The sequence below is a fragment of the Scyliorhinus canicula genome, chromosome 7 (assembly GCF_902713615.1).
Source record: "Scyliorhinus canicula chromosome 7, sScyCan1.1, whole genome shotgun sequence".
Taxonomy (NCBI): Eukaryota; Metazoa; Chordata; class Chondrichthyes; order Carcharhiniformes; family Scyliorhinidae; genus Scyliorhinus; species Scyliorhinus canicula.
The window spans coordinates 208,225,908-208,253,551 of NC_052152.1; the positions used below are offsets into that span (position 1 = coordinate 208,225,908).

General features: G+C 45.9%; 1 protein-coding gene across 5 annotated transcripts in view; it reads right to left on the reverse strand.

Moving 5' to 3' along the window:
• tox2 (TOX high mobility group box family member 2) overlaps window positions 1-27,644 on the reverse strand; it is a 236,811-nt gene that overhangs the window by 41,771 nt on the left and 167,396 nt on the right. For all 5 annotated transcript variants that reach the window (XM_038803824.1, XM_038803822.1, XM_038803821.1 and 2 more), the window contains one exon: window positions 8,057-8,302. In XM_038803824.1, the coding sequence (XP_038659752.1) occupies window positions 8,057-8,302 (246 nt within the window). The remainder of the gene's footprint in view (window positions 1-8,056; window positions 8,303-27,644) is intronic.

Here is a 27,644-nt window from a genome sequence, read left to right on the forward strand (position 1 = left end):
ATTGTCTAAAACCACGGCCGATTCATTCTGACTTAGCCCAATGACACTCCTGTGCATAATTGGCTGTTGGGATAGGCGTACGGGTCCAGATCCATGACAGTGACTTTCCTGATCCATGTGTAACTCTTTTTATGTTTACTGTCGCACATTTAGCGTTCAAACATCAAATATGTTTGGCTCCCCTTTGTTCACTCTGTACAGAGACAATGGCCGCACAATTGACCCAACAACAAAAGCGGTCGCTTCCCATACACCGAAAGGTTTTCCTTTCCAAAAACAAACTTAAACAATGTCAACACTGGCCCTCATCAGGCGGCAGTTTCATCCAATTGTTTTCTTTGACACACCAGCTGGGCATTGGGACATGCAGTATTGACCATCCACCATCAGGTGGCAATGTTGCTGTAGACTATATTTTAATCCACATCATCAAGATGGAGCAGATGCAACAAAATGCACTAAGGGTTTGGATCCTCCTATGCATTGTTCTAGCACCCTGTTTGATGTGAAATTCCAAGGGCAATGATCTGAAAAGAACCATTAACCCTTTGTTCAAAACTAGTGGGTAGAGGAACTTCACCAGGAGTTGCATATTACTCTGTCTGCCAGGGCTGGCCTGGAGTATGTCTCAGAGTTAACGGTTAATCGCCTGGACTGTACTGTGAATTGAAACCATTAACAGGGGATATTAAAAATAATTCTAAAGTTATAAAAGCATTAGAGATGGGAAAACAATGTGTTGGAAAGGAAGTTGGGTGGAGTGTAGAAGGGGCGGCTCATCCAGTAACAAGCAAGTAACAAGCACTTATTTGTGTTCTTGCCCGAGAGAAATTTCACCCTCTCCCCTCCCCCATGTCTGGTGAAGGGGGGGGGGGGGGGGGGGGGGGGAGCGGAGCTCTGTGATCAGGCTTGTCAATGAATCTTATTGTTCTCGTTTTGTAAAGGAGCAGGTCAGTCAATGGGGAAGATGATGACATCGTGGCAATAACACTGGATCATAATCCAGAGGCCTGAGCTGTGGGGTAAGAGTTCAAATCCCACCACTGCAGCCAGTGGGACTTCAATTAAATGGAGAATTGAAAGCGAGTATCAGCAATAGGAACACGGGACTTAGGAATATGAGTCGGCCGTTTGGCCCTCTGACATTCGATATGGTCAGGGTTGATTGGTTGAAGTCTCTTTCCTGTCTGTCCCCCCATCACCCTGGACCCCTCTGGCGGTCTATCAAAAATCTGTCCAACTCAGCCATGAATATATCCAATCAGCATCCGCTGTTCTCTTTGGAAGAGACTTGCACTAATGGCCCACTAAGCGAAAAATAAATTATCCTCATCTATGTCCCCGAGTTCTAGTCCACCAATCCCCCCCCCCTAAGCCCAAACACCCTGCTGGCCACCCTATCAAATCCCCTCAGAATCTTCGGCATTTCAATAATGGTGATCATGAAACAGTCCTTGCTTGTTATCAAAACCCATCTGGTTCACTAATGTCCTTTGGGGAAGGAAATCTGCCGTCCTTACCCTGTCTGGCCTACATGTGACTCCATGTGGTTGACCTTTAACTGCCCCCCCCCCTCCCCCCTGTGAAATGGCCGAGCGAGACACTCAGTTCAAGGGCAATTAGGGACGGGCAACAACATGCTGGCCCGGCACAGCGACGCCCACATCCCGTGAAAGAAGAAATCAAGTGAACACAGTCAGTGGGACATTGAACTGCCATTGCGTCCCGTGGAAGAATGAAGAAGGAAAAATTAAACCCCTTCCCTAGCTCCAGCAGGAATGACAGCGGACAGATAAAGGAACAGATAAGTTATGCTAAACTCGCACTAACATTAATTTAGACCACTCCAAGCGTGTTGTGAAATGATGGGCTTTCAAGAGGTACATCCATTAGTTCCAGGACCTGTAGTCCGTTGACAAGCAGCAGGGTAGAAACCCGATGTACTATATTTAGCCGCTGAGAGAATATTATCTGTATATAGTCTTATCTTCAAATACAGAACCCACATTATTGTTTCACCGATCCTTGTGTATGATTGGGTACATTTGAGCATTGTGCACATTTCTGGTCTCCATATAATTAAAAAGAAAGTGCAAAATAGATTTACAAGAATGATACAGGAACAGAGAGGTTATAATGATCAGGAAAGCTCAGTTAGGCTTAGGGGCTCTTTTCTCTAGAAAACAGAGGGGTGACCTGATAGAGGTCTTTGAAATTATGAATGAGTTTGATAGGGTAAATTTCGAGGAGATATTTCCATTGGTGGGTCCATGGGGACCATAAATAAATTAAATAGGAAATTCAGGAGAAATCTCTTGACCCAAAGAGTGGTGAGAATGTGGAACTCGCTCCCACGTGGGATGGTTAAGGTATTGGTATATTTAAGGAGGAAGCTGGTTAAACATTATGAGGGGGAAAGGATATAGCGATGTGGTTAAGTGGGAGGATGCTCATCTGTAGCAGAAACAGCGACATGGATCAGCTGAATGGCCTCTTTCTGTGCTGTACACACATGTGTAAAGTACGGCATAATTTGCTGAAAAAAGAGATAAGCTGGCGAAATGTTTTTTGTTGAATTAAACAGAAACCTGGGGGGGGGGGGGAGCGGGGACAATAGTTCCCTGGTGCATTCGTCATAGCGCATCCTCGACCAATCAGAGCCGGCTTGCCAACCAATCAGCATCCATCACGGTGGAACAGCGGTTAGCACTGCTGCCTCACAGCCCCAGGGACCCAGGTTTGATTTCGGCTACGGGTGACTGTGTGGAGTTTGTACTTTTCCTCCGTGTCTGCGTGGGTTTCCTCCGGGTGCTCCGGTTTCCTCCCACAGTCCAAAGATGTGCAGGTTAGGTGGATTGGCCATGCTAAATTGCCCCTTAAGTGTCCCGGGATGTGCAGGTTAGGTTATGGGTGTAAGAAAGATTCCTTTTCTCACGCAATATAAATCGGTGCTCCCTTTGAAATTTGGCATTCCTGTGACCGTTCTGATGAGTGTAAGATTAAAAGCTTCGACAGCAGGAATCTCATTCAGCCACACTCACGTTCTGTACTCCCAAATAAAAAATAAAATGATTAGATTACTTGAATAAGGGCTTGCTGAGACAAACAACTGGAACAGCGGCAAAGTGAGGATGTGTGAGGTTATTAGCACTCTTTTATATGAATTTTATATTAAGATATATATTATACCTTATTACAGATTTTTAAAAATATCTCTGCCACATGTCCTTGGAGGTTTCTAATACCGTATTGTAATCACTTTGGCTACAGTAGTTTAATTAATCATCTGGCAAAAAGATAACAGTCTCCAATAATTAGAACTGATGTCTCATGAATATGCAAATCATATAATGAAGGCTAATTGCAAATGCTTCTTAAAAATGTTTTGTCAGGCTGGAACATAAACACGCAGGACATCCCGCGTCTGGACAAGCTGGAAGGCCTGGAGCTGGGAGAAGGATTTTCCCATTCCCTCGGACAACATGCTGCCTACAAGGGTCAATTGTTAACTGAATTCTTGGGAGTTTCGACCCAGTGAACACTGTGTCTTTAGAGAGGAAACTGGATAAATATTTGACGCATGGAAAAATACATGGATAAAAGGAAATTTCAGGCCAATTTGGCCCGGTGGAAAGCCGTAGCAAAGAGCTAGCACAGACACAATGTGATGAATGGCCTCCCTTCATGCTTCAAACCTCTCTAGTTCTCAAGCTCTTTTCACCATTTTCCGTGTCTGAGCAAAGACAGTGATTGTCAATAGCTCATCTAATCACCAATCCTGTCCTCACTTGACACCTACACGTGCTCGAGGACACTGCATCCACCACTGTGCCCCTAGCTGTGGATCCAGGTGTTGAATTTGGGACCTTACTGGTCAGTATCATTCAATAAGGTGAGACCCTTCAGCAGGATTATCCCATGGAAGTAGCATCCTGCATTGCCTGATATTGGTGGAGCTCAGCTAAGGTTCTGTCCAGCGCCCCGAATATTCAAAGAATCCAATCGTTTTATTTTTGTACTCTTCCCACTCCATCCCCAAGACCACCTACATCCACCTCTTGCACACCCACCTCTCTGCTCCAGTCTTAGCTGTCACTGTAACTTCCAACGCTCTCCTGATTAACCTCTCATCTTCCAATCTTCGTGAACTGTAGCTCATCTAAACCGTTGCTGGCCTAACTCACACCGAGTCCTGTTCATCAGTCAACCCCCCACCCCCACTGGCCGGTGATCCAACAGTACCTTCAATTTAAGATTCGCATCCTCGCGTTCAAATAGCTCCATGGCCTCACCCCTTTGTAACTTACTACGGCCCGACAGCCCTGGGATTTCTGCATTTCCCCACCTGTGGTCCCCTGTTCATCTTCTGTTCCCTGGATCACCATTGGTGGCTGTTCCTTCAGCAGCTGGGGTCCCAACTTCTGGAATCCCCCCCCCCCCCCCCCCGCCCAAAGCTCTGAACCTCGTCCTCTTTCTCTCTCTCCTCCATTCAAACACTCCTTAAAATCTACCTCTTTGACCAAGCTTATAGTCAATCCTCCTAATATCTCCTCTTCGCCTTATTGTTGAATTTTGCTCAGTAACACCTCGATGGCCGCCTGGGATATTTTGCTACGTTTGGGATGTGGTGTAATAGTGAGGTGCCTTTATTGTATTATTTGTATTGTGTGCGTGTAAGATGGAAAGAAAAGACATCCATTTTCCTAATCAGAATGATCACTGGCCTCAGCTGTTGCCCATGGCAACAAGAGAAAAAAAAATTAATGTTGGCTTTTATAAGCAGACCCTTACCAACAAAGCAATAAAATGGAGAATATTAGCACTTAACCTAAATTTCCAGGACTTGCAGGCTGCACACTTCCCTCTCTGTATTGGTAAATGATTTATTGTAGTGACGCTTCATTTACAATAAAGAGGAGCTGGAAATGAGAAAAGGTACATTACCCTGAGGACTGGGCTAAAATAAATGGATTCAAGGCTGAATAAGGTTGTTACCGTGATGGAATATGTGTGGAGATGAGTTCACCCAGCTTTCCTTTTCCTTTGCCTTGAACTGTTGCTGCTCTCCAGGAGGTTGCTTTTTTAAAAAATATCATTTTCCTAAACTTTAAAAATCAGCGGCGTTCTCATGTGGATGAAATCAAGGGGTGCAGGTAAAGGAATGACAGGGAAGGGGGTCTCGGCTACCTACTGAAATTGGTCAGTCAGACTGCTCAAAAACGCCTTTCCCTCAGCATTTGAAGTGGGGGAATTATTACGATTCTAGAAAGATAATACATTTAGAGTACCTAATTCTTTTCTTCCCAATTAAGGGGCAATTTAGCGTGGCCAATTCACCTACCCCGCACATCTTTTTGAGTTTTGTGGGGGTGAGACCCACGCAGACATGGGGAGAAGGGTCAAACTCCACACGGACAGTGACCCGGGGCCGGGATCGAACCCGGGTCCTCGGCGCCGTGATGCAGCAGTGCTAACCACTGCGTCTCCGTGCTGCCCTCAATTATTACCCAAAATATACGTTATCTGGCTTTACCGGTTTCAGAAATTTGTTTGATTGAATACACAATGGAATGACTTATTGCAGAGTCCACACTATGTATAACCAGGCCACAGTGGCAGGGAAGGGTGGGGAGAAGTGAATTCCCTGAGCAATGACTGAATACTCTGTTAACTTCTCCATGACCTGTATTTCATAGATGGGCCCATGCGTGCTCTGCCTGTATCTCACATTCCCTGTGCATAAGAACAAACGAAACAGGAGCAGGAGCAGGCCATTTGGCCCTTCGAGCCTGCTGCACCATTCAATATGATCATAGCTGACCTGGCAACCCAACTCTGCTGGACTGTGCATGTGCTGTGTGTGTTATGGTTCCTGTCAGAATAATTGTCTATAATTAGGACTCTATGTTTAATACTGATTATTGTTTTTGTTGAATGCCCGAGCTCTCTCAGGTTGGGGTAGGGACGTCCACTAGATTGGCTTCTTCAGCGCATGCAGAGCCTGCTAACGCAAGACAGGGAAACACTGGGAGCCTCCCTCTAACTATTGACTGATTGGGGCCTCAGCGGAAAGTATGCTGAGGATATTCAGGATGTTAAGCTGAATGGGCCTCTCATCCAGGAACAATTGATTTGTCCCAGGTACTGAGACTACCTCCATCCCCTTTCAATAGGATCGGTAACAGTTATCAGAAAGCCAATTAGGGGAGCTGCACCCTGATGTCTGTTGATGCCTCCCAGCCTGGCTCCAGTTAGACTGATTTCAGACAATGCTTCACTTTTTTCCCCTTAACAAGGTTAAATTCCTGCACTCAGCTTTCTGATTCTGCCACATTATTCGAAACGGTCCTTATCAAAGTCACAAATCTCTGTTACTAGAGCCATTGGAAACTATCCTTACTCACCTTTCTCAACCTGTCTGTAATCTTTTACAAAGTTGACCACATTTATGGGGCTTCTCAGCTTGGCTATTTTATCTATTAACCTCCAGTGGATTTTCCCATGGGCAGCTCCAGGCTGTTTTGCCATTTTTGAATGGCAGGAGATTTTTTTAAAAAACAATCTGATCATGACAGGTAAACAGACGATATTTCACCTTCAGAATGTTTGTGTTTATTGCATCGATTTGTGACTCCTGCCCTGTGGATTAAAACCCTTGGAGCAGCCAAAATGGGGTCTGTTTGAATTCGGCACCAAGTTCAATTGGCCCTGCTGAGTTTGAGTTTCCCTCCTGTGTGGGCCAATCTCAAACCCAAGCCCCCCCCCCCCCCACCATCCCCATCCCATCCCCCCCCCCCCCCCCCCCATCCCCATCCCATCCCCATCCCCCTTCCCCTCCCCATCCCCATCCCCTCTTATGGCAAAAATGGGATCTGTCAGAAACGGGGGCAAGGCTTCCACACTCTGGTCCCGTTTGCCAATTTTAAAGGTCCATAGACTCCACGCAATTCTAGCCTAAAGAATCCAGCGACATGATGAGAAGGTGCGTAGTGACTGAGATCAATTTCTTCTTCAATCAGTGACACTTCCTTGTTCTGAAAAAGCCCCCAAAAAGGCACAACGATTGCTCTATTTTATCAAAACAGGTCAGCTAAGTAACGTGAGCAAATCACGTTGAAGCCTCCGAAATAACATGGTGTCAAACATGCTACCTCCAATTAGACTGAAATATCTTCACAAAAACACCACAGAAGACCAAGAACAACTTTACAGGGCCTCCTGTATTTCGCAAGAGAAGGCAACAAGTGAAAGTATGTTTGAAAAGAAAGCCTTTTGTGTTCAGTGAAGGGATTCTGGGCGAGCGGGAGTCATTCCCATGGGTCCCAGTCATACTCTGACACCCTCCACCCCCTCTGAACCTTGGCTCCCGGTGTTGCCGTTTCAGGTGGGAGTCAGTGTTGGGGGTAAATAAAAAATCTCCCTGGGGTCTCAGCAGTTTGCCACCCACTTCAGCCCCCATCCCAAATTAAAACTGTGGTTCTAATGGAACAAAGTGAGTGGGGACCCAGGAACGGGCAAGTGATGAAGGAGTCGGGGGTGCAGACAAAGCTATACAGCTGGGGGTGATGGGGAAGGTGTGGTAGGTCAAAGAAATGGAGGGATTTGAAGATAAGGTCTTACAAGTAATTAATTGGGGATATACCCAGTGGTATTCAACATCATTATTTCTTGTGGAGCAAAGAGCTGCTGCCGCATCTCATCACTAAATTCCTGTTTTGGGAAACCACTTTCAACTGGTCCCACTCTTTGACATCCATGGCGCCACACCAATGTAGTATTTGGCTTGTCCTGATGTCTTTCTTCTGAGAAAATTCACTGTGGCGACTGTCTAGTTCTTGAAGAAATTCACGGCGCCTGGCCACTCCAATGTCTTAATTAGAATTACTTGGATTTGAATCAAATGGAGCTGAAATAGATTTTTCCGGTCCTGATCCCAACTGCCTTTTCCCAAATCAATAATACAACATACAAAGCTTGAAATATTTAGCGAAAGCTTCAAAGGGAGGCCAGCCCCCCCCCCCTCCACCCATTGATTTGCCAAAAGATAGAGACTGACCATTGGCAGTTGGCTTGACAGTGGATGGCCATCCTGGCCCAGCATGTTGGAGACCATTATTGCTGGAAGGTCCATGCCTTGGTAGGTATATTGAGGAAGAAGACCGTTGGGAGGTACCGAATGGCACAGCGTATGGTAGCCTGCATGAGGATCCATCAGGTGAAGAAAAGACGGGTCTCCGAGATTTGGAGGGGTGATAGGAGGAATTTCGTAGTCTTCATCACCCAGCCCCTGACCAGCGAAGGACTAGATGGGAGGAATAGGGAAAACAAGTCAAAAATTAGCTTGGAATGGTAACTGGAACAGACAGCCAGAAATAACTTCACCGAGACAAGACTGTTTCACATGCAAGATTCCAACATTAAAATAAATTCAAAACTGTTCAGTGTTTAAAAAGATTTAAAGGAATGTATCTTTGCATTATAGTCACCTTTCTCTTTTGCATGAGAATTTGAATTTCAAAGCTCTACCGCCGTCCTGTGATTTTACAGATAACCTTCTGATAGAAAAAAATACATTTCACCTTCCCCAGTAACAGGGAAACTTAATTATTGGCTGGAATGGACAATGGTGGTAGTGCAAACCACTTCAATAGGTACCTCTCGTTGCCCTAAAGGAAACGGGACTGTCTAACTTAATTGAGTATGTTGCTGAGAAGGCTTATCCCCCAATATGCCTGGGTTTTTATTTGGGTTTCAATTTGCCCAGGATTTCCCATGACCCTGGGTTTGCATTATGCTCCACAGGGTCAGGCTGCATTGACCAGCTCTAGACAACCTTGTAAACTCTCCCATAAAACCCGAGTTCCATTTCACAAATTAGTCAATGAAAAAAAATCATTGTGCAGCTGAATTGTAATTATTTAAAACTACCAAATTTTGGAATTTAAAATAAAGGATATATTATTGTTAAAATTTTGATGTGTAAAAATTAAAAGCACTAGTTCAAGGTGACCAATGCCATGGCAATGCCCACTGGGAGTCAGGAATAAATACCATCTTCGGGCGGAGAGGACTGAGACGTTGGCTGCTAACTGGGCCGGGTACACATTTTAAATCAGACACCATTTTAAAGTCAGGTTCTCTGTCCTTTTTTGTTAATGTATTTGCATTATAACTGCCTCTGCCAACATTTACAATATAAACAGCCTGCGTAAACATGTCATACTGTCATCACGTCCACTGGTGACACTGCACCATCTTAACTGGGAAAAGGATGTCATCTCAGGGTGACCAACAATTCCCATTGTATATCCAGACATAGGAGCAGGAGGACGCCATTCAGCCCATCGAGCCTCCTCACCATTCGATACACAGTAAGAAGTCTTACAACACCAGGTTAAAGTCCAACAGGTTTGTTTCAAACACTAGCTTTCGGAGCGCAGGAGCTGTGCTCCGAAAGCTAGTGTTTGAAACAAACCTGTTGGACTTTAACCTGGTGTTGTAAGACTTCTTACTGTGCTCACCCCAGTCCAACGCCGGCGTCTCCACATCATGGCTACCATTCGATATGATCATGGCTGATCATCCACTTCGACAGCTTTTCTCCCACGCTATCCCAATATCCATTTCTGCCTCTGCCATTCTGAAATATGATAGGAATTTATAGCGAAAAAAAGCCACAGTGGGTGCATGCAAAAAGATAAAAGAATATCAGAAGGTAAAGGTCAGGCTTCAACTATACAAAGCCCTGGTTAGACCTGGACTCGAAACGTTAGCTCTTTTCTCTCCTTACAAATGCTGCCGGACCTGCTGAGATTTTCCAGTATTTTCGCTTAGGTTTCAGGGGCAGTATTCTCCAGCCCCCCGCCGGGTCGGAGAATCGCCGGGAGGGGGGGGGCAGGAATCCCGCCCCCGCCGGCTGCCGAATACTCCGGAGCCGGGGATTTGGCGGGGACAGGAATCACGCCGCGCCAGTCGGCGGCCGCTAGCAGCGGCCCCCCAGAGATTCTCCGGCCCATGATGGGCCGAGTGGCCGCCTGTTTTTGGCTGGTCCCGCCAATGTATATTACACTAGGTATTTGCCGGCGGGGCCTGGCTGCGTGAGCAGCCTCCGGGGTCCTCAGTGTAGATTTACCAGGACGATACTCGCCCTCCAAAGTTAAACAGTGGAGAGAGTTACACAGGCTCGGGCTGTTTCGCCTGCAATTCAGATGGTTAAAGGTGATTTAACTGAAGTTTTTAAGATATTAAGGGGAACAAATAGTGCAGATTGTGGAAAATGGTTTTGCAAATTAGGGAGTCAAAGGTTTAGGGGTTATAACCTAAACATTAGAGTCAGACCTTTCAGGAGTGAAATTAGGAAACATTTCTACACACACATGTTAGTCGTTTGAACTCTCTTCCACGAATGGCAATTGATGCTGAATCAATTAGTTTTAAATCTGAGATTAAAAGCCAACAATATTAAGGGATATAGGGCAAAGGTAGGTATAATAATAATAATCTTTATTATTGTCACAAGTAGGCTTGCATTGACACTGCAATGAAGTTACTGTGAAAAGCCCCTAGTCGCCACACTCCGTGCCTCTTCGGGTACACAGAGGGAGAATTCAGAATGTCCAATTTACCTAACAGCTCGGGCGGAATTCTCCGCTCCCGGGAAAAATCGGGAGGGCCGGCGTGAACTCGGCCGAGTTTCACGACAGCCTCGGAGGCCGCTCCTCGCCCCCTATTCTCCCCTCCCGGCGGGGCTAGGAGCGGCGCTCCGTAACTCTCGGCCGCGGGGGCGTCGCACCAAGAATAATGCGGCCGGCGCGCCTAATGACGTCAGCCGCGCATGCGCAGGTTGGCCTGCTCCAACCCGCGCATGCGCGGCTGACGTCACGACGGCTGACAGCTCGAAACCGCGCATGCGCGGTGGCCGTCTTTCCCCTCAGCCGCCCTGCAAGACGTGGCGGCTTGATCCTGCGGGGCGGTGGAGGGGAAATAGTGCTTCTGATTTGGATGCCGGCCTGATGATCGGTGGGCACCGATCGCGGGCCTGTCCCCTCCCGAGCACAGTCGTGGTGCTCTTTCCTTTCTAGGCCACCTACAAGCCCCAAACGGGCTTCTCACTCCCGTTTCACGACGGCAGCGACCAGGTGTGTTTGCCGCCATCGTGAAACGGCCGCGAACGGCAGGCCGCTCGGCCCATCCAGGTCGGAGAATCGCCGTGAAAAACGGCGAGCGGCGATTCTTCCGAGCCGGGGGGGAGAGTCGCGGGGTGGCGCCAGGGGGAATGAAATTTGTCGGGGGGGGCTCCCGGGAATCTCCCACTCAGCGTGGGGAGCGGAGAATCACGCCCCACGTCTTTCAGGGCTTGTGGGAGGAAACCGGAGCACCCGGAGGAAACCCACGCAGACACAGGGAGAACGTGCAGACTCAGCACAGACAGTGACCCAGCCGGGAATCGAACCTGGGACGCTGGAGCTGTGAAGAAACAGTGCTAGCCACTGGAGTTAGGTCATAGATCTGCCATCATCTAGATAATCTCCTCCTCTTCCTTTGTTCCTAATATAATTACAGATCAGCTTTGTTCACGCAATACAAAGAGAATATTCTTTTAACATCCCTTGTGGATGTACTGCTGCTAGTTTTCATAGTAACTAACAGTGGGAACAACTTGCTGAGAAAAATGTGGTACAAACTAGATAAATGTGGCTTCCTAGAATTAAAACCACTTCCAGGCTCCAAGGTTCATGGTCTGAGACCCCTTCTCAGCCTGACGTTTCCTCAGAAACCCCACAATGAGTCTTACTCAACCTGGAGATTCCAGATTATAATTGAGAATAGAAAACAGGCTCCTTCTCAAGTAATTTCTTAGGATTTCAGTGCCTGGCTTGAATGGAGCACTATCATTCTGTCAACCATGTGGGCAAATGCTGTGATTCACGGTCTGAATGATACTTTAGGAAAGGTACTTGAGATTAATTTTTCTTTGTGCTTAGCTGATTGAGGGGAAACTTGTGGTGAATGAACACCTTTTATTCCCTCTGTTATGTTCAGATGTTGCATACGTTTCTAAAATAATTCTTCATAAGTTGGTGAAAAATGGCAATTTGGCTTTTATGTGAATGGAGCAGTAAAACTGCCAACAAACCCACTCGGGGAGGTGGCTGATGTGGGAAACAGGAATGTCACAGATGAGCCTCCTTTTGAGGCAGAGCTGAAGGTATGTTTTCGGGCAAAGTGTTGGGGGGGGCCGATTCTCCCTACCCCGCGCTGGGCTGGATCGACAAATGAAACGACAATGGCAGCTTCTTGGTATTTCTCACCTGATACAGGAACTCACTGCACACGGGAACGGCCACCACTAAAAGAACCAGTCATCTGACCACTAACTAATTAAATGTACTGCCAATTAAAGAATAGGAGTTACCAGTCCGCTTCAAACTGGACATTTATCTGCAGAGATCCTACAAGATATCACCCAGCAGTTTACAGAGTCCAGGAACAGGGTTAGCGTTTCTGCTAGACCTATCAGCACATTCTGAGTGAAATCAGCTGAACCTTGCACAGCAGATCGTGGAATTTTAAATGCAAATCAAGTTTCCATTGCTTTACAAATAATTTTGCCCCATTGTTGACCTGGCCACATCTCCCCCAGATCGAAATGATGAGGCCGTCAGTTTCCACTGATTGTGACAACTTGAACAGCTTATTTAAAAAGAGATAAGTTCCTCACAAACTAATTAGTGTATGGCTATGAAATTCTTTAATGGTTCAATGCAGTTTTTATTGAAGTCATTTTAACTAATTTAAAACCAGGTAAACCCAACTTCTTCAACATGATTCTTTTTGGTGATAAACTAATTTTCGGCTGTTATAAAAGAAACTGAATCAGGTTATCGTCCTGAAATACATCAAGGTTTACACATAACAGCAAAGGAAATGCTCTGTTCCGTTCTATTATGCTGACTGAATGTGTTGGTTTGTGGACGATTTTAAGCTTGTCATTCTGCAAACAAATCTCCAGCTCCAACGCTGCCTGTGTTTTTTTATTAATCGTTCATGGGATGTGGGCATCGCCGGCAAGACTAGAATTTATTGCCCTTCAGTAGGTGGTGGTGAGCTGCCTTCGTAATCTCCTCATAAAGCGTGGGATTTACATCGCAACATCTTGCGAAATCGCGTTCGATCCCGTGAGGGGTTGTGAACCGGGTAGATCCCGGGAGCAGGGGGGGGTCTCCCGGCTTCTATCGGACACGCTGCGTCATGGCGAGCTGCTTTTTGGGCACAGCGTTGCCATAATATAGCGCCCGACATGTTCATTGGCAGTTTGACAGCTGCATTCATATAAAATCTAAATCGTCGTTTTTCACCCAATGTGTTGGGGAGGGTTTAAACTAATGTGGCAGGGGAATGGGAACCGATGCAGGAAGTCAGAGGGAAGTAAAACAGGGACAGAAACAAAAGGAAGTCAGGGGGAAAGTGTAAGGCAGAGAAGCCATAGTCAAAAATCAAAAAGGGCGACAGTACAAGGTACAGTGACTGAGGGGAGCTCAGTGACTAGGCTCAGTAATAACAAAAGGAATAAAACGGGAAGGAAAAACGCTGCATCGTTTGCTGTGCTGCATTGTTGGAGATGCTGCATTGTTTGCAGTGCTGCATTGTTGGAGATGCTGCATTGTTTGCAGTGCTGCATTGTTGGAGATGCTGCATTGTTTGCAGTGCTGCATTGTTGGAGATGCTGCATTGTTTGCAGTGCTGCATTGTTGGAAGTGCTGCTCTGTTTACAGTGCTGCACCGTTGCTGGTGCTGCACTGTGGAGCTGCTGCACCAATGGTGGCTGCACTGTTTGCGTTGCTGCACTGTTGCTGGTGCTGCACTGTTTGCGGTGCTGCACTGTTTGCGGTGCTGCACTGTTGCTGGTGCTGCACTGTTTGCGGTGCTGCACTGTTGCTGGTGCTGCACTGTTTGCGTTGCTGCACTGTTGCTGGTGCTGCATTGTTTGCAGTGCTGCATTGTTTGCGGTGCTGCACTGTTTGCGGTGCTGCACTGTTGCTGCACTGTTTGCGGTGCTGCACTGTTGCTGGTGCTGCACTGTTTGCGGTGCTGCACTGTTGCTGGTGCTGCACTGTTTGCGTTGCTGCACTGTTGCTGGTGCTGCACTGTTTGCGTTGCTGCACTGTTGCTGGTGCTGCATTGTTTGCAGTGCTGCATTGTTTGCGGTGCTGCACTGTTGCTGGTGCTGCACTGTTTGCGGTGCTGCACTGTTTGCGGCGCTGCACTGTTGCTGGTGCTGCACTGTTTGCGTTGCTGCACTGTTGCTGGTGCTGCACTGTTTGCGTTGCTGCACTGTTGCTGGTGCTGCATTGTTTGCAGTGCTGCATTGTTTGCGGTGCTGCACTGTTTGCGGTGCTGCACTGTTGCTGGTGCTGCACTGTTTGCGGTGCTGCACTGTTGCTGGTGCTGCACTGTTTGCGGTGCTGCACTGTTTGCGTTGCTGCACTGTTGCTGGTGCTGCACTGTTTGCGGTGCTCTCCACAGGCCTGTTTACCTTTATGTAAAAGATCACATGGCACAGTTTAAATAACAGTAAGGAGTCCACCTTGTCTTCCAGCCAAACCCGTGCCCCTTCACCGGCATCACTCAAATGAAATGAAAATCGCTTATTGTCACGAGTAGGCTTCAATGAAGTTACTCTGAAAAGCCCCTAGTCGCCACATTTTAGTGCCTGTTCGGGGAGGCTGGTACGGGAATTGAACCGTGCTGCTGACCTGCCTTGGTCTGCTTTAAAAGCCAGCGATTTAGCCCAGTGAGCTAAACCAGCCCACTGAAACACATTATTCACATTTGGAGATTTTGGCACCTTGCTGTGACCAAGTTGGTATTGTGTCTCCTTACAAAACAAGTAATCCAGCCTGTCCTTTATCAGTTCCATTGACTATTCTATCTATGAATGTCCCTCTGACAGCCTTTCATTCTCCTGATTTTTATCAAACTGTTTTTTTTTGGTTATACTCTAACTGTCTGCTATTGTGAAATAAACTCTTATCACACTGGGGGCATACTTCCTGTACCAGGCAGGTGCTGAAACGATACTTTTCAAATTTGACACCGTTTGAGTATCTTCGAGTAGTTGGTCTGTTAATTATTTGTCTTTCAAATGGACAACACCAACAGGAAGAAAACAAAAATAAGCTAAGAAAGGGAAGGAGTTTGAGGACGGAATACCAACCACTCCCCTCAGAGGAGTCCTTGGCAACATGGCCTGAACTCAATATGAGAAATATATGGAGGGTCGCTATTAGTAACAACAAGAAATATATCAGAACTGTGTGATAAGAAAAGAAAGATGAAATTTGTTTTACTATTTGGGTTCTTGAGGTGGGTTAAGTCCAAATAGTGTGTGTACAATGGCAGCAAATGTAAGTGTATGGACGGCCCAGCGAATTCTGACGAACATCATGGAGCTGGCCGTTGTTTCCCCTGCAATGTTACCCCTCTGTCTCTGGGTCAATCACCACGTTATTCCCTCCACTTGGCTGCTCAGAGTGTCAGTGGGTTATCTAAGAGCCCAATTCCCTATCCTGGTTCTCATGTTCACATGTACTCGCTCTCTATCCTAGCTGGAAGGACAATGAGATGTTCCTGGCTTCACAGAGGGCTGATTCTCGAGTGTCCAAGCTCCCACAATCCCCCACTCCAGCTCCTGACGTTTATCCCACTTCAGCCAAGTCCCTGCTCATCCCCATTTCAAATCTGACGGTTTATACGAGGGTTTTTTTTTGTTGCCTCTTTTATTACTTCTCAAAAACATTACTGGAAGTATTTCCTCACACCGAGGAACTAAATAAGTGAGTTTTGCACTTTGCACTGACATTCTGTTGACACGAGTGTGCCTCACAATATCCAATCAGTGGAAAGGCTGCTGTTGTCTTTGAGAAGTGGCTGAATTGTGGAGCAGAATCAGCCGTTGCCATAGTGATTCGGGCTCGAGATGCGGCATGTGGACACAATTGAAAAAGCAGAGCGAGTGGGGGGAGGTGCATCTGGAAACAACAAAAAAAAAATCTAAAATGGAACAAACATTGGGAGAATCCTATCGTTGGTTTAAATGTTCAGCCCGCCCCACTTCAAATTCTTGCTACCAGAGTCTAATTTGTGAGAAAGCGTAATCAAATGAAACATTTAATTCCATTTACAGAGATTAATTCTCCACTGCATTGTCCATTCTAATAGTGAACACTCCTCAAAATATGTATGCAAATTGGAAGTTCATTTTGCATACATCAAGGCATGTTTAAGATTTCGAACAATTCCCTGGGTTTTTCCAGGAAGTCAGATGAATACAAAGAAGTCATTTTGTCGGCAACAATCTGACTCTTAATATTGGCCCAGCCACATAGATCAGCAGCAATGAATTCTCTGTGCAGTCATTCAAGTGTTTTTTAATAGAGTTTTTTCAATTCAACCCACACAGATTGGGAATTGCTTTGTATCACTGCAGCGTGCATGTCATTTAGATTGTGCCATTTTGTAGATGCCTGATACTGTTTTTCATTTTTGTTCCCAGATTATTTATATTTTCCCGGGCAGGTTTGATGTGCTCAGTTGCCATTTAAGTAAATAGACATCATAAATTCTAAACTCTTCAATTTAGATTTAACCTTTTTGTTTGAAGGTCAGAACTCTCCAGGTAGCTGAAGACATTCACGTTGCCCGGTGCATTGCTTCCAGATGCTACCATGCGTCCTGCTTTGCCTCCTTTTGTTCTCTTCCTGCAGGAAATAATCTGTTGCCGTTTGTACATTCGAAGCTTCCTAATGTCAGGGATAAGGAAGCCAGTGCGGGAGAAAGCTTCTGACATTTTCAAACTCAGCTCAAACGAGGAGGAAGGAGTGGAATTGAAGAAAACAGGTGCAGGTCAAAGTAGGTAAATTAGCAGAAGAATGGCAGATGAAATTTAGAATCATAACGTACGAACTAGGAGCAGGAGTATGTCACTCGGCCCCTCCGCCCGCTGCACCGTTCAATATGATCATGGCTGGTCTGATCGAAGCCTTAACTCCACTTTCCCGCCTATTCCACATCATCCTCGACTCTTCCTATAGTTCAAAAATCCATCAATCTTAGCATTGCAAATGCTCAATGACCCAAAGATTCACAACCCTCTGAGAGAGGTAGTTCTTTCTCATCTCTGTCTCAAATGGGACATATTCTGAAACTGTGCCCCTGGTTTGAGATACCCCACCCCCGGTTTGAGATATCTCTGTGAGGGGAAATGTCCTCTCAACCTCTACCCTGTAGAAGGCCACTCAGAATCTTATATGCTTCAAAAAGATCACCTCTCCATTCCAATGAGGACGGGACCAACCAAATCTTTCCGCAAAAGACAAACCCTTTCAGCCCAATTTTATCCTTGCTAACCGGCCTCCAGTGCAGCTGACTCTCTCCATCAATAAGTAGACCAAAAAAGAACAGAGTCCATTCTGGGCGGGATTAGAGGGGCAGTTCCTGGCCCTTGTAGTGCCAGGAATGACCCCACTATTTACAGCACTCTGTTTTTTTCAGGCCTCTGGGGGGAATGCCCCACTGAAAGACCCAATTAGTCGCATTTCCTGCACTGATGCACCCCGGGCACGGCACAACAGTGGTTATCACTGTTGCTTCACAGCGCCAGGGTCCCAGGTTTCATTCCGGGCTTGGATCACTGTCTGTGCGGAGTCTGCATGTTCCCCCTGTGCCTGCGTGGGTTTCCTCCGGGTGCTCCGGTTTCCTCCCACAAGTCCCGAATTCTCCCTCTGTGCACCTGAACAGGTGCTGGAGTGTGGCGACTAGGGGCTTTTCACAGTAACTTCATCGCAGTGTTAATGTAAGCCTACTTGTGGCAATAATGAAGATTATTAAAGATTAATTATCTCTCAACCCCCTCGACCCCCGGACCTCCACAACTGACCTGTGCAGGCACCCCTGGGCCACATCCCTGGCAGGGTAAAATGGCCATCTGGGCACCTTGGCACTGCCAGCCAGGCACCCTGGCAGTACCAGGCTGGTGCATGGGTGACAGTGCCAGGGTTCCAGGTTGACAGTGCCAAAGTGCCTGGGTGGCATCGGCTGTGAACAGGGCACCATCCTCTCCAGAGGCTGATCACCCGGGAGACCCCCCCCCCCCCCCCCCAAGTGCCATTCCGCTTGGTCCCCATTTGTCGGAACAAGTGCTAAACAGCACCTGGCTGGGGTCTCCTTGGCGAGGCTGGTAGATCCAGTGAGCCAGTCTGGGTCCCACCCGTTGTGACAGGATCCAGATCGCGATGTCTCGCTGGATCTCATTAGATCTCCCGAGGTGTAAGGACCATTGCTGCAAGAACAATTCAACCCGTGTTGCTCTGCCTGTGCAGTTTATTCTCTGCAAGTTCTTCTCTAATTCTCTTCTGAAACCATGATTGAATCTGCCTCCTAACCACTTGCAGCATAAATACGTTTTTCCACATGTTGCCTTTGGATCTTTTACAAAGTACTGTGGCAATATAATCAGGAACTAGTTTTAAGGCCAATTAAATTGTATAACCTAAATTAAAGAATTGGGCACCTTAAATTAAAACCACAGTCCGCTCCAGCAAGGAGCCTGAAGAATCTAAATATCCGAATATGTAGAACTCGGACCGGCTGCCGGGACATGTCTGGAGCAGCCCCGATAACCCATCAAGTCAGTTCCTGATAACCAATCAAGTGGTTATCGCTCCTAATTGAGATGTATTGGCCTATTGTCCACAGTTCCTGATAACCCTTCAAGCAATCATCGCTCCTACCCACGACCTGAGAGCAGACCAGACCAGGAAGGAAGCAGCAAGGAAGAAGTAGCCAGCAAGAATCACCTTTGCAAAGAGGAATCAGAGGGACTCAGGGATCGGATCTACAACTTACCAAAACAGCTTTACAGGTAGTATAGTCGAATCCTGGGTGTTTCTTTTCTGTATAATGGGCAATTTACAGGTTAACTATACTTAATAAAGTATGTTGCATTAAATATGTGTCCGTACTTTGTTCTCCTTGTAAATAAAGATGCCTGGGTAAACTTTGTTCAAAGAGCTGGTTGAAGTATCTGAATTGGACAGATTCAACATCACTTTAAATCTTTGACCTCTGGTTCTCGATCCTCCACAATGGGGACCGTTTCTCTCCGTCGACTTTGTCCAGACCCCTCTTGATTGTGAACATCTCGATCAAATCCCCTCCTGACTTTCTCTTCTTTCAGGAGAACTGTCCCAGATCTATCCCGTGAACCGACATTCCTTTTCCTTGGATCCATTCTTGTCAATCTTTCCTTCGCCCTCTTCCTATCCTTCCTAAATTACGGTGTCAAGAATTGATTGAACCTGTGCTTTGTAAAGGTTCTTCCCAACTTCCTTGCATTTGGACCACAGTCCGCTACGTAGAAAGGTCAGGATACATGACACCTTTTAATCAGTTTATTGACATGTCCTTCCCACCTTCAATGATTTGTGTACGTATACCCCCAGGATTCTTAATACAGACAAGAGTAAAGACTTTCAGTCAGGAAGAAAGATAGGCAGCAACCATTGGGCACGTTGAAACAGTGAAAGATAAAGTTCAAAGACGCTCAGAAGTTTCAATAGGCTTGACTTGGAATTCAGCCAATCAGTGCAGAGCAGTAATTTGGGGGAAATGGTGGTGCTGTGGTAATGTCACTGACTGGCAATCCAGAGGCCCAGGCTAATGCTCTGGGTACACGGGATCAAATCCCACCAGATTTTAAATCTGCAATTGAAACTAGTCTCAGTAATGATGGCCATGAAACCATCATCAATTGTTGTAATGCAGGTTATTATTTTGAACGTTGGGAACACAGATCCAGAGTAAATAGTCATTTCGGACAAATGCCAGGAAATGTAATGCAAAAGCCCTGAACCTGCACCCACACAAAGCAGATTGCTGATTTGTGACCTGAACAATTGAGGGGAACTTTTAGCGTGTGACTTGTGTCAGCATTTGCATTACACCTGATTTTCCTCGATTTGTTCCACTAATTCTCTGAAATCTTCACCGAAACTCTTGAAAATGTAGTAATGAAATGTTGGTGCAATTGACGGCCTGCACCCTTTCAGGAAATTCCTCTTCAAAGTGTGAAGATAGAAGAGATGGAGACAAAAGCCCTGGATTCATTTACAGAGCAAGTGGATGTTACAAGGCAGGGCGTCATGCGAGCTCTCAAAATGCATGAATTAGGATGGGTCAAATGACCTGTGCAATCTCTACGGATCCTGTAAGGTCTGGAGTCCAGTGAGGGCACAGGATACAGACTACGGCAGATACACTTTACTTTCAAATACATTCCAACAGGAATCAGAATTACCCTGCTTATTAAACTGTTAATAAGTGCAGAAAGGTAACGTGTATTCATCATTGTTCAGTGAAAACAAATTGTCCTCAGGCAATCTTTCTTTTCAAAACCTGAAGTCTGTGAGATCGACACAATTCTTCATGGCAGCTACAAACTGCAGAGGTTTTAGATCTCCGTCAAGAGTCCCAGAAACCTCAGTCTGGATCCTTTTCCAATTCAATGAGCTGACTCTGCAAGCACTCACAGCAAGAGAGATTCCTGCGTTGGGGTTAAGAAAGATCTACACTGCGATGTGAATGTTTACAATACAGCTGTAACATAACGCAGAGTGTTGTCTCACTTGTATAATGTGGCCCGAATGTTTCCCTCAGGACCACAGAGCTGGAGTCAGCCATATTGCACTCCCGCACGGATATTGTCACTTCCTGTTTGCTGCTGGATTTTTGATTAGCCAATTGGAAGTGACACTAAGTGGACTTCACCACAATGAGTCATTGCTAAGGGTTCGGCTATAGTCAGTAACAATATCTGGGCATTTTCCTCACAATTATTCTTTGTGACATTCTCTCCGTGCTTCCTATTGCTTTGTTTTGTGTCAGACTGGATTCAAACACCTAAATCCTTCATCAACTTAATGCTGCCGAGGACTTGGAAACTTCTATCCAAGTGTGTATTAAAGCATATTGCAGGATCTTTGCTGTCAAACCCACACTAATCAGAAGTCTCTGGTTGAGTCCAGATAATATTACATGAGAATTAGAACATGAGGATGAAAAATAACTTAGGATTAGTTTGACTGAGTGACTTGTTCCCCACCTCACATTTCCTATTCCCAAATGGTGCCGATCTCCAAACGCTTGAAGATTTTACAAATAAAACATTTTGAGAAAGTTTATCTCCGTACCAGCCTCCCCGGACAGGCGCCGGAATGTGGCGACTAGGGGCTTTTCACAGTAACTTCATTGAAGCCTACTCGTGACAATAAGCCATTTTCACTTCATTTCATTTCGAAAAGTGCTCGGGGCTTTTCAAAATTGAGGTCACTGTATGCCCCTGACAGCAGACATCCCACCCCAGCACCAGCCGATGCCCCCCAACACCCAAACATTCTCCCCCAGCAGCCAACACCCAGAAACACTGAAAGGACAGCCACGCCCCTGGTGATTTTATCCTCCCAGATTGTGCGATCACTCTGTGCTCCCCATATTCAGCAGGGTGACAGTTTGATTCTTTCTGTTGACTCAGAAACATACAAGGCCGGCGAATCACAAGACTTTTATTGATGTTTTTGTCACTTGGACGAAGATGGATCTACATTGTGTGTCACTGCTGCCAATCATATACACGGTCCCTATGGCAACGTACAAATAAAGGGAAAGAATGAAGTGGTATTTTGTTTCCACTGTGGGTAAGTGTCAGCCATCAAACACTTGGACAGTACAATGGGCATCTAATCAACATCGGAAAGGCTTACCCTCCAGCACACAAATCTTCTCAAATTTGCCTTTCATTGAAAAAGTTTAATTTGAAGATAAATGTTTCATATGTCCCTCCTTCACCATGCTGCCATAAAGAAATTAGCGAATGGTGAAACTGAGTTTAACTTTATTTGCGAGGAAGAATGAACTTTGTCATGATATACAGATATACAGATAATGATATACAGACAGGCACAGACAGTCAGCTAATGAACACAGGGAACAGGACATGGCCAATGAGCAGGCAGGACACTCAGGGGTGGTATCTCACTATAAAAGGCACGAGGCGCTCACACCCCGCTTCTTTCCACTGATGAACATCTACAGAGTGAGTCGGGGTGTATGTACAGTACCACACCTCCAGCACGTGGCTAAGAGCTAGTCTGGTTCAGTCAGACAGAGTAACCACACTTAGGTTAGCAGAGGGTCGAACTCACAGAGAACTGTGCTAACTGTGCTACTGGTTCAATAAATCAGATTGAACTAACTTCAAGGTCTGGAGTATCTTTTGGTTAAAGCTGCATCCAGTTGCGGCCTGTGTTATCCCAGAGTATATAACACATCAAACTTGGCTGTGCTGCGGGAATTAGAGCTGTTCTGCAACACGCACAGGAGGTATAAGCGTCGAAACTTGAACAATACTGCAACACATGGAGGCTCAAGCTCTGCAAAATAGTCCTCAGCTTATTCCATCTTTACAATGCAAAGGTTGATACATTGTCCAACTTCAACATACCACGGAGTGACCTTACAAAAACAGCTTGATTTGCCAAATTAGGTGGCGCAATGTGGGGAACTCATACCACCACCCTTCCTACCTCAACGGCAAAACACTGCAGCGCTGTGTGGTCAGGACATACACTCGCACACACGCACACACACACACTCACACACACACAGACTCAGCTCAATACCACCCCCTTGGCTCTCTGTCCTGGCAAAACTCACTCTACCACATATCCACTGACTTTCAACAACCCACAAAATGATAGTTTACAATTCCCCCTCACCTGCCACTTCATGCTGACCTATTCAGGCCACCCAAGGTGGGACTCCCATCAAGACAGCTGACCTGGAAAACCCATCCAGCTCTGAAGAGAGGCTGATTAGGCTGGGGTTGTTTTCCTTAGAGCAGAGAAGGCTGAGGGGGGACCTGATCGAGGTGTACAAAACTATGAGGGACATGGATAGGATAGAAAGGAAGAGGATTTTCACCTTAGTAGGGGGATCATTAACCTGGGGGCATAGATTTAAGGTAAGGAGCAGGAGATTACCAGTGGATTTGAGGAAAATCGTTTTTACCCAGAGGGTGATGGGATTCTGGAACTCGCTGCCTGAAAAGGTGATAGAGGTGGGAATCCTCACAACATTGAAGAAGCATTTAGATGAGCATTTGAAACACTAGAGCACACAAGGCTACGGACCAAGTGCTGGAAAATGGGATTAGAATGGACAGGTGTTTGTTGGCTGGTGGAATCACGATAGGCTGAAAGGCTACTTTCTGCGCTGTGAAACTCAGTCTAATCCCACTCCCCCACTCTCTTCCGATAGCCCTGTATCCCAAACTAATCCCACTGCCCCACTCTCTCCCCATAGCCCTGTATCAATCCGAAACTAATCCCACTGCCCACTCTCTCCCCATAGCCCTGTATCCCCAAACTAATCCACTCCCCCACTCTCTACCCATTAGCCCTTGTTATCAATCCCAAACTAATCCCACTGCCCCCCCTCTCTTCCCCATTAGCCCTGTATCAATCAAACTAATCCCCCACGCCCCCACTCTCTTCCCAATTAGCCCTGTATCAATCCCAAACCCTAATCCCAATGCCCCCAGCTGCTCTTCCCATAGCCCTGTATCATCCCCAAACTAATCACCACTCCCCACTCTCTCCCCATAGCCCTTGATCCAAACCCCAAACTAATCCCACTGCCCCCACTCTCTTCCCATAGCCCTGTATCAATCCCAAACTAATCCCACTGCCCCACTCTCTCCCCATAGCCCTGTATTAATCCCAAACTAATCCCACTGCCCCACTCTCTCCCCATAGCCCTGTATCATCTTCTGATTCAAACATTTAGCAAAATTGTTCTTCATGGACTCTCCCTCAATTATTTCCTGTGGCGTCTACCCTAAAGATTTTTGGTGGTCTCTATTTACCAAACTTTACACTTGTTTCATCAGAAAATTTTGCGAGGTCTAAATGTTTTCTAAATATGGAGAACATACATAGACCAAAGGTTGACCTCTGTCCTTCGAAGCAACTTCTGATCTTTCAGTAATCTAACCTGCGAACACTTAGTTGGCCAAATTATTCTGACCGTTCACACCAGCAAGATCTTCTGCTCCGACTAACAGCACACCCCTGCCAGGGCATTCCTGGGTGCAAGGGGTGCGTTCAATAGGAAACACAGAGCGGGGTGTGTGCAAAATTCCGCCCTTTGTTTTTTGTCCATCAACCAACTCTCTAACCACGTTGATGATTTGTTTTCACATTTTGCTTACATTTATCAAACAAGCTTCTAGTGTGTCACCTCATTAAACATCTTCTAAAATTCAATATGAGATTCCATTCATGCATCTACTACATTCCTTTTAACAATCTGATCATTCGCTTGTACAAAAATGCTGTTAAATTGCCAAGGAATACTTGCTTTTATGAATCATTGTTTTCAGTCTTTGATCATCCCTCTGAATTTTCTGCTCTCCCATCCATCTCCCATCTATCTTATCTCTATTCACAGAATCACAGAATTGTTACAGTCTCGGAGGCCAATCGGCCCATCGAGTCTGCTCTGTCTCTCTGAAAGAGCATTCTATTCAATCCCACTCCCCAGCCTTGTCCCCATAATCTGCACATTCTCTCTTTTCAGACAGCAATCCAATTCTCTTTCCAATACCTTCGCTGAAACCTGCCACCCTCCCAGGAACTTTGCTTCAAACTCCAACTACCCTCTGGGTGAAATAATATTTCCTCGCATCATTTTTACTCCTTTTGCCAATTAGTTTGAATCTGTGCTTCTGGTTCTTGATAATCTCTTGAGAGGGAACAGTTTCTGACTATCTACCCTCCCCATACCCTTCAGAATCTTGAACACCTCGATCAAGTCTCCTCTCAGCCTTCTTTTCTCCGAATAAAGCAGACCAACCTCTCCAATATCCCCATAGCTACAGCTCTTTATCTCAGCCCTCAGTCTGGTCAATCTCCTCTCTACCCTCTCCAATGCTGTCACATCCTTCCTTAGGTATGGTGCCCAGAACTGGGTGCAGTCTACAGATGAGGCCTAATTAGTGTCTTATATCCTTACTCTTGAACTCGATGCCCCTAGTAAAACCTAGGATACTATAAGCTTTATTAATTGCTCTCTCAACATCTTCAATGATTTAGGTACGTTTACACTCCTCTGTCGAAAAGGAAGGGCAAGCCACTGTTCTTTGGTACAAACTGTCTCGACTGAATTGATGGTCATCAATTTAATGAATTAGATGTGTGCCAACCTGTAGCTTCTACCTGTGGAAACCGGTGAGATCCGCTCCCTTACCGAGGAGACGGTACCTCCTCAACCGTGGGGAAAAGATTCTTACGATCTATCCTATCTATGCCTCTCATAATGTTATACACCTCTATCAGATCCATCCCCTGCTCCAGGGAAAACAAACCCAGCCTATCCAGTCTCTCCTTAGCTGAAACTTTCCATCCCAGGCAACATCCTGGTGAATCTCCTCAGCACGCCCTCCAGTGCAATCAGTCCTTCCAATGGTGTGCCGACCAGAACTGTTCACGATATTCCATCTGTGGCCTAACCAATGTTTTATAAAGTTGCACCAAGACCTCCCTGCTCCTATATTCTATACCCCGGCTAATGAAGGCAGACATTCCGTATGCCTTCTTCACCACCCTATCTCGCTGTGTTGCCACCTTCAGGGATCCATGGACTGGTACACCAAAGGTCCCATTTTCCACACAGTCCTCGCTAAGCAGTTCATGCTTAGTGGAATACAGAAAATACAATTAATGGGAGTTTTTCCTTTTATTTAAGAACGGTTTAACATATAATTGTAAAGCTATATCTTTGAGGTTAATGTGGTTAAATCTGTGTTTAAACTACAGTTTGTTTTTGCATAAAAGATATCTATTGGTCAGAGCCATCATTCCTGGGGTGAAACTTTTACAAATGGAAAACAATCTTGTCCGGTATCCAAACAGAAGTTGGGGTCTTATTTTTTATTCACTGATGGGATGTGCCCATCCTAGATTGTCATTTCTGAGGGTTATTTTAAGAGTTGAAAACATTGCTGTGGGTCTGGAGTCACATGTAGGCCAGACCGGGTAAGGACAGCAGATTTCCTTCCCTAAAGGACATTAGTGAATCAGATGGGTGTTTACAACAATCAACAATGATCATCATTAGACTTTTAATTTCCAGATTTTTATTCAATTCAAATTTCACCATCTGCAGTGATGGGATTTGAACCTGGGTCCCCCAGAGCATTACTCTGGGTCTCTGGCTAACTAGTCCAGTGACAATCCCACTACCCCACCGCCTCACACTCTCTCGCTCCTGAAAAGACTGTGTTGCTTTCTCTGCCCAAACTGGGCTCACAGGCTCGGATTTTAACGATGTGTTTGAAGTGAGTTAAAATCTCACCCACAATCTCCATTACAATGGCTGGGTCATATCACCCCAGGGTTAGTAATGCCTTTGACTCCGTGTTTAATTTAAACCCTTTTTGCATTCATATACATAACCACTCAATCCTGACTCCAATTTTTTGGAACATTGATTCCAATTGTTTTTCCTGTCTTTTTCATTTATTTATTTTTGCTATTTATTGTCCCTTATGACAGACGCGTTAAAATAAAATCTCTCGCCATTATCTCCGAGCCTCGTCCTTCATTATTATTTGTTTTTGCTGGGCTGCCGTTTCCTTCTCAACTGATGTTATTCATTCTGCTTTTTCTCTTTAATCTGAAACATCTTCTTTTCCTCTGTGTTTGTTTCAGTCTGTGATGGGCAACTTGTGATCCGGGGCCACAGACGGCCACATCAGTCCCCTGGGTGCCGGCCACAGGAAATTTTGTTGACCGTTGCCCATGGGCACAGTCGCCACATCCCGCTGATTTCCGTCTGTGCGGTTCTTTTCCTACCGGTTTGACTGAAACGATTCGCCCGTAAAGCGAGGGAGAGTGAAGTGAGGAGCGTGCCGATTGCTCATAACATTGAGTGTGAGAGCCGTGCGCTCCCTCTGCCTCCAAAGTGTAAATATTTCCTTTGCTTTTACCATTTGAGGTTGATGACACTTCTATTAATATATAAGTGATTGAGCATTTTATACAACTCGTTATGAAATATTCGGCGTGTTTAATCTTATTCCTGGGGCCATGGTGAGTGAAGGAGCCCCATTTCAATCTTATGGCCCATTGACATGAAGGAGGGTCAGTCATGCGGCCCACTTGGAAGCCCATCGCTGGTTTAAATCATCTTCATAGCGAGCTGTTGTTGGGTTATTGCAACAACATCAGAGTAAATTTTCCAAACCTTCCCTGTATCTGCTCAGAGTCACACAACGGGGTCCAGCTCAGCCAGCTGGGGGCACAAAAACCATGGATTCTAAAAATCAGTGGCACCAGCCTTTTATGGTCAGGTTGCTGGACCACAAGCCTCCAGAATGAGATGCTGCACCCGATATATATTTCTCCCTATGGCAAGGGGCAGGTGCAAGCAATGTATTTTTTTCTTATCGGTATTTGAGATGTGGGTAACTCTGCCAAGGCTGGTAGATACAGCCCATCCTAGGTCCTGCAAAAGTTTAAACAGACCAT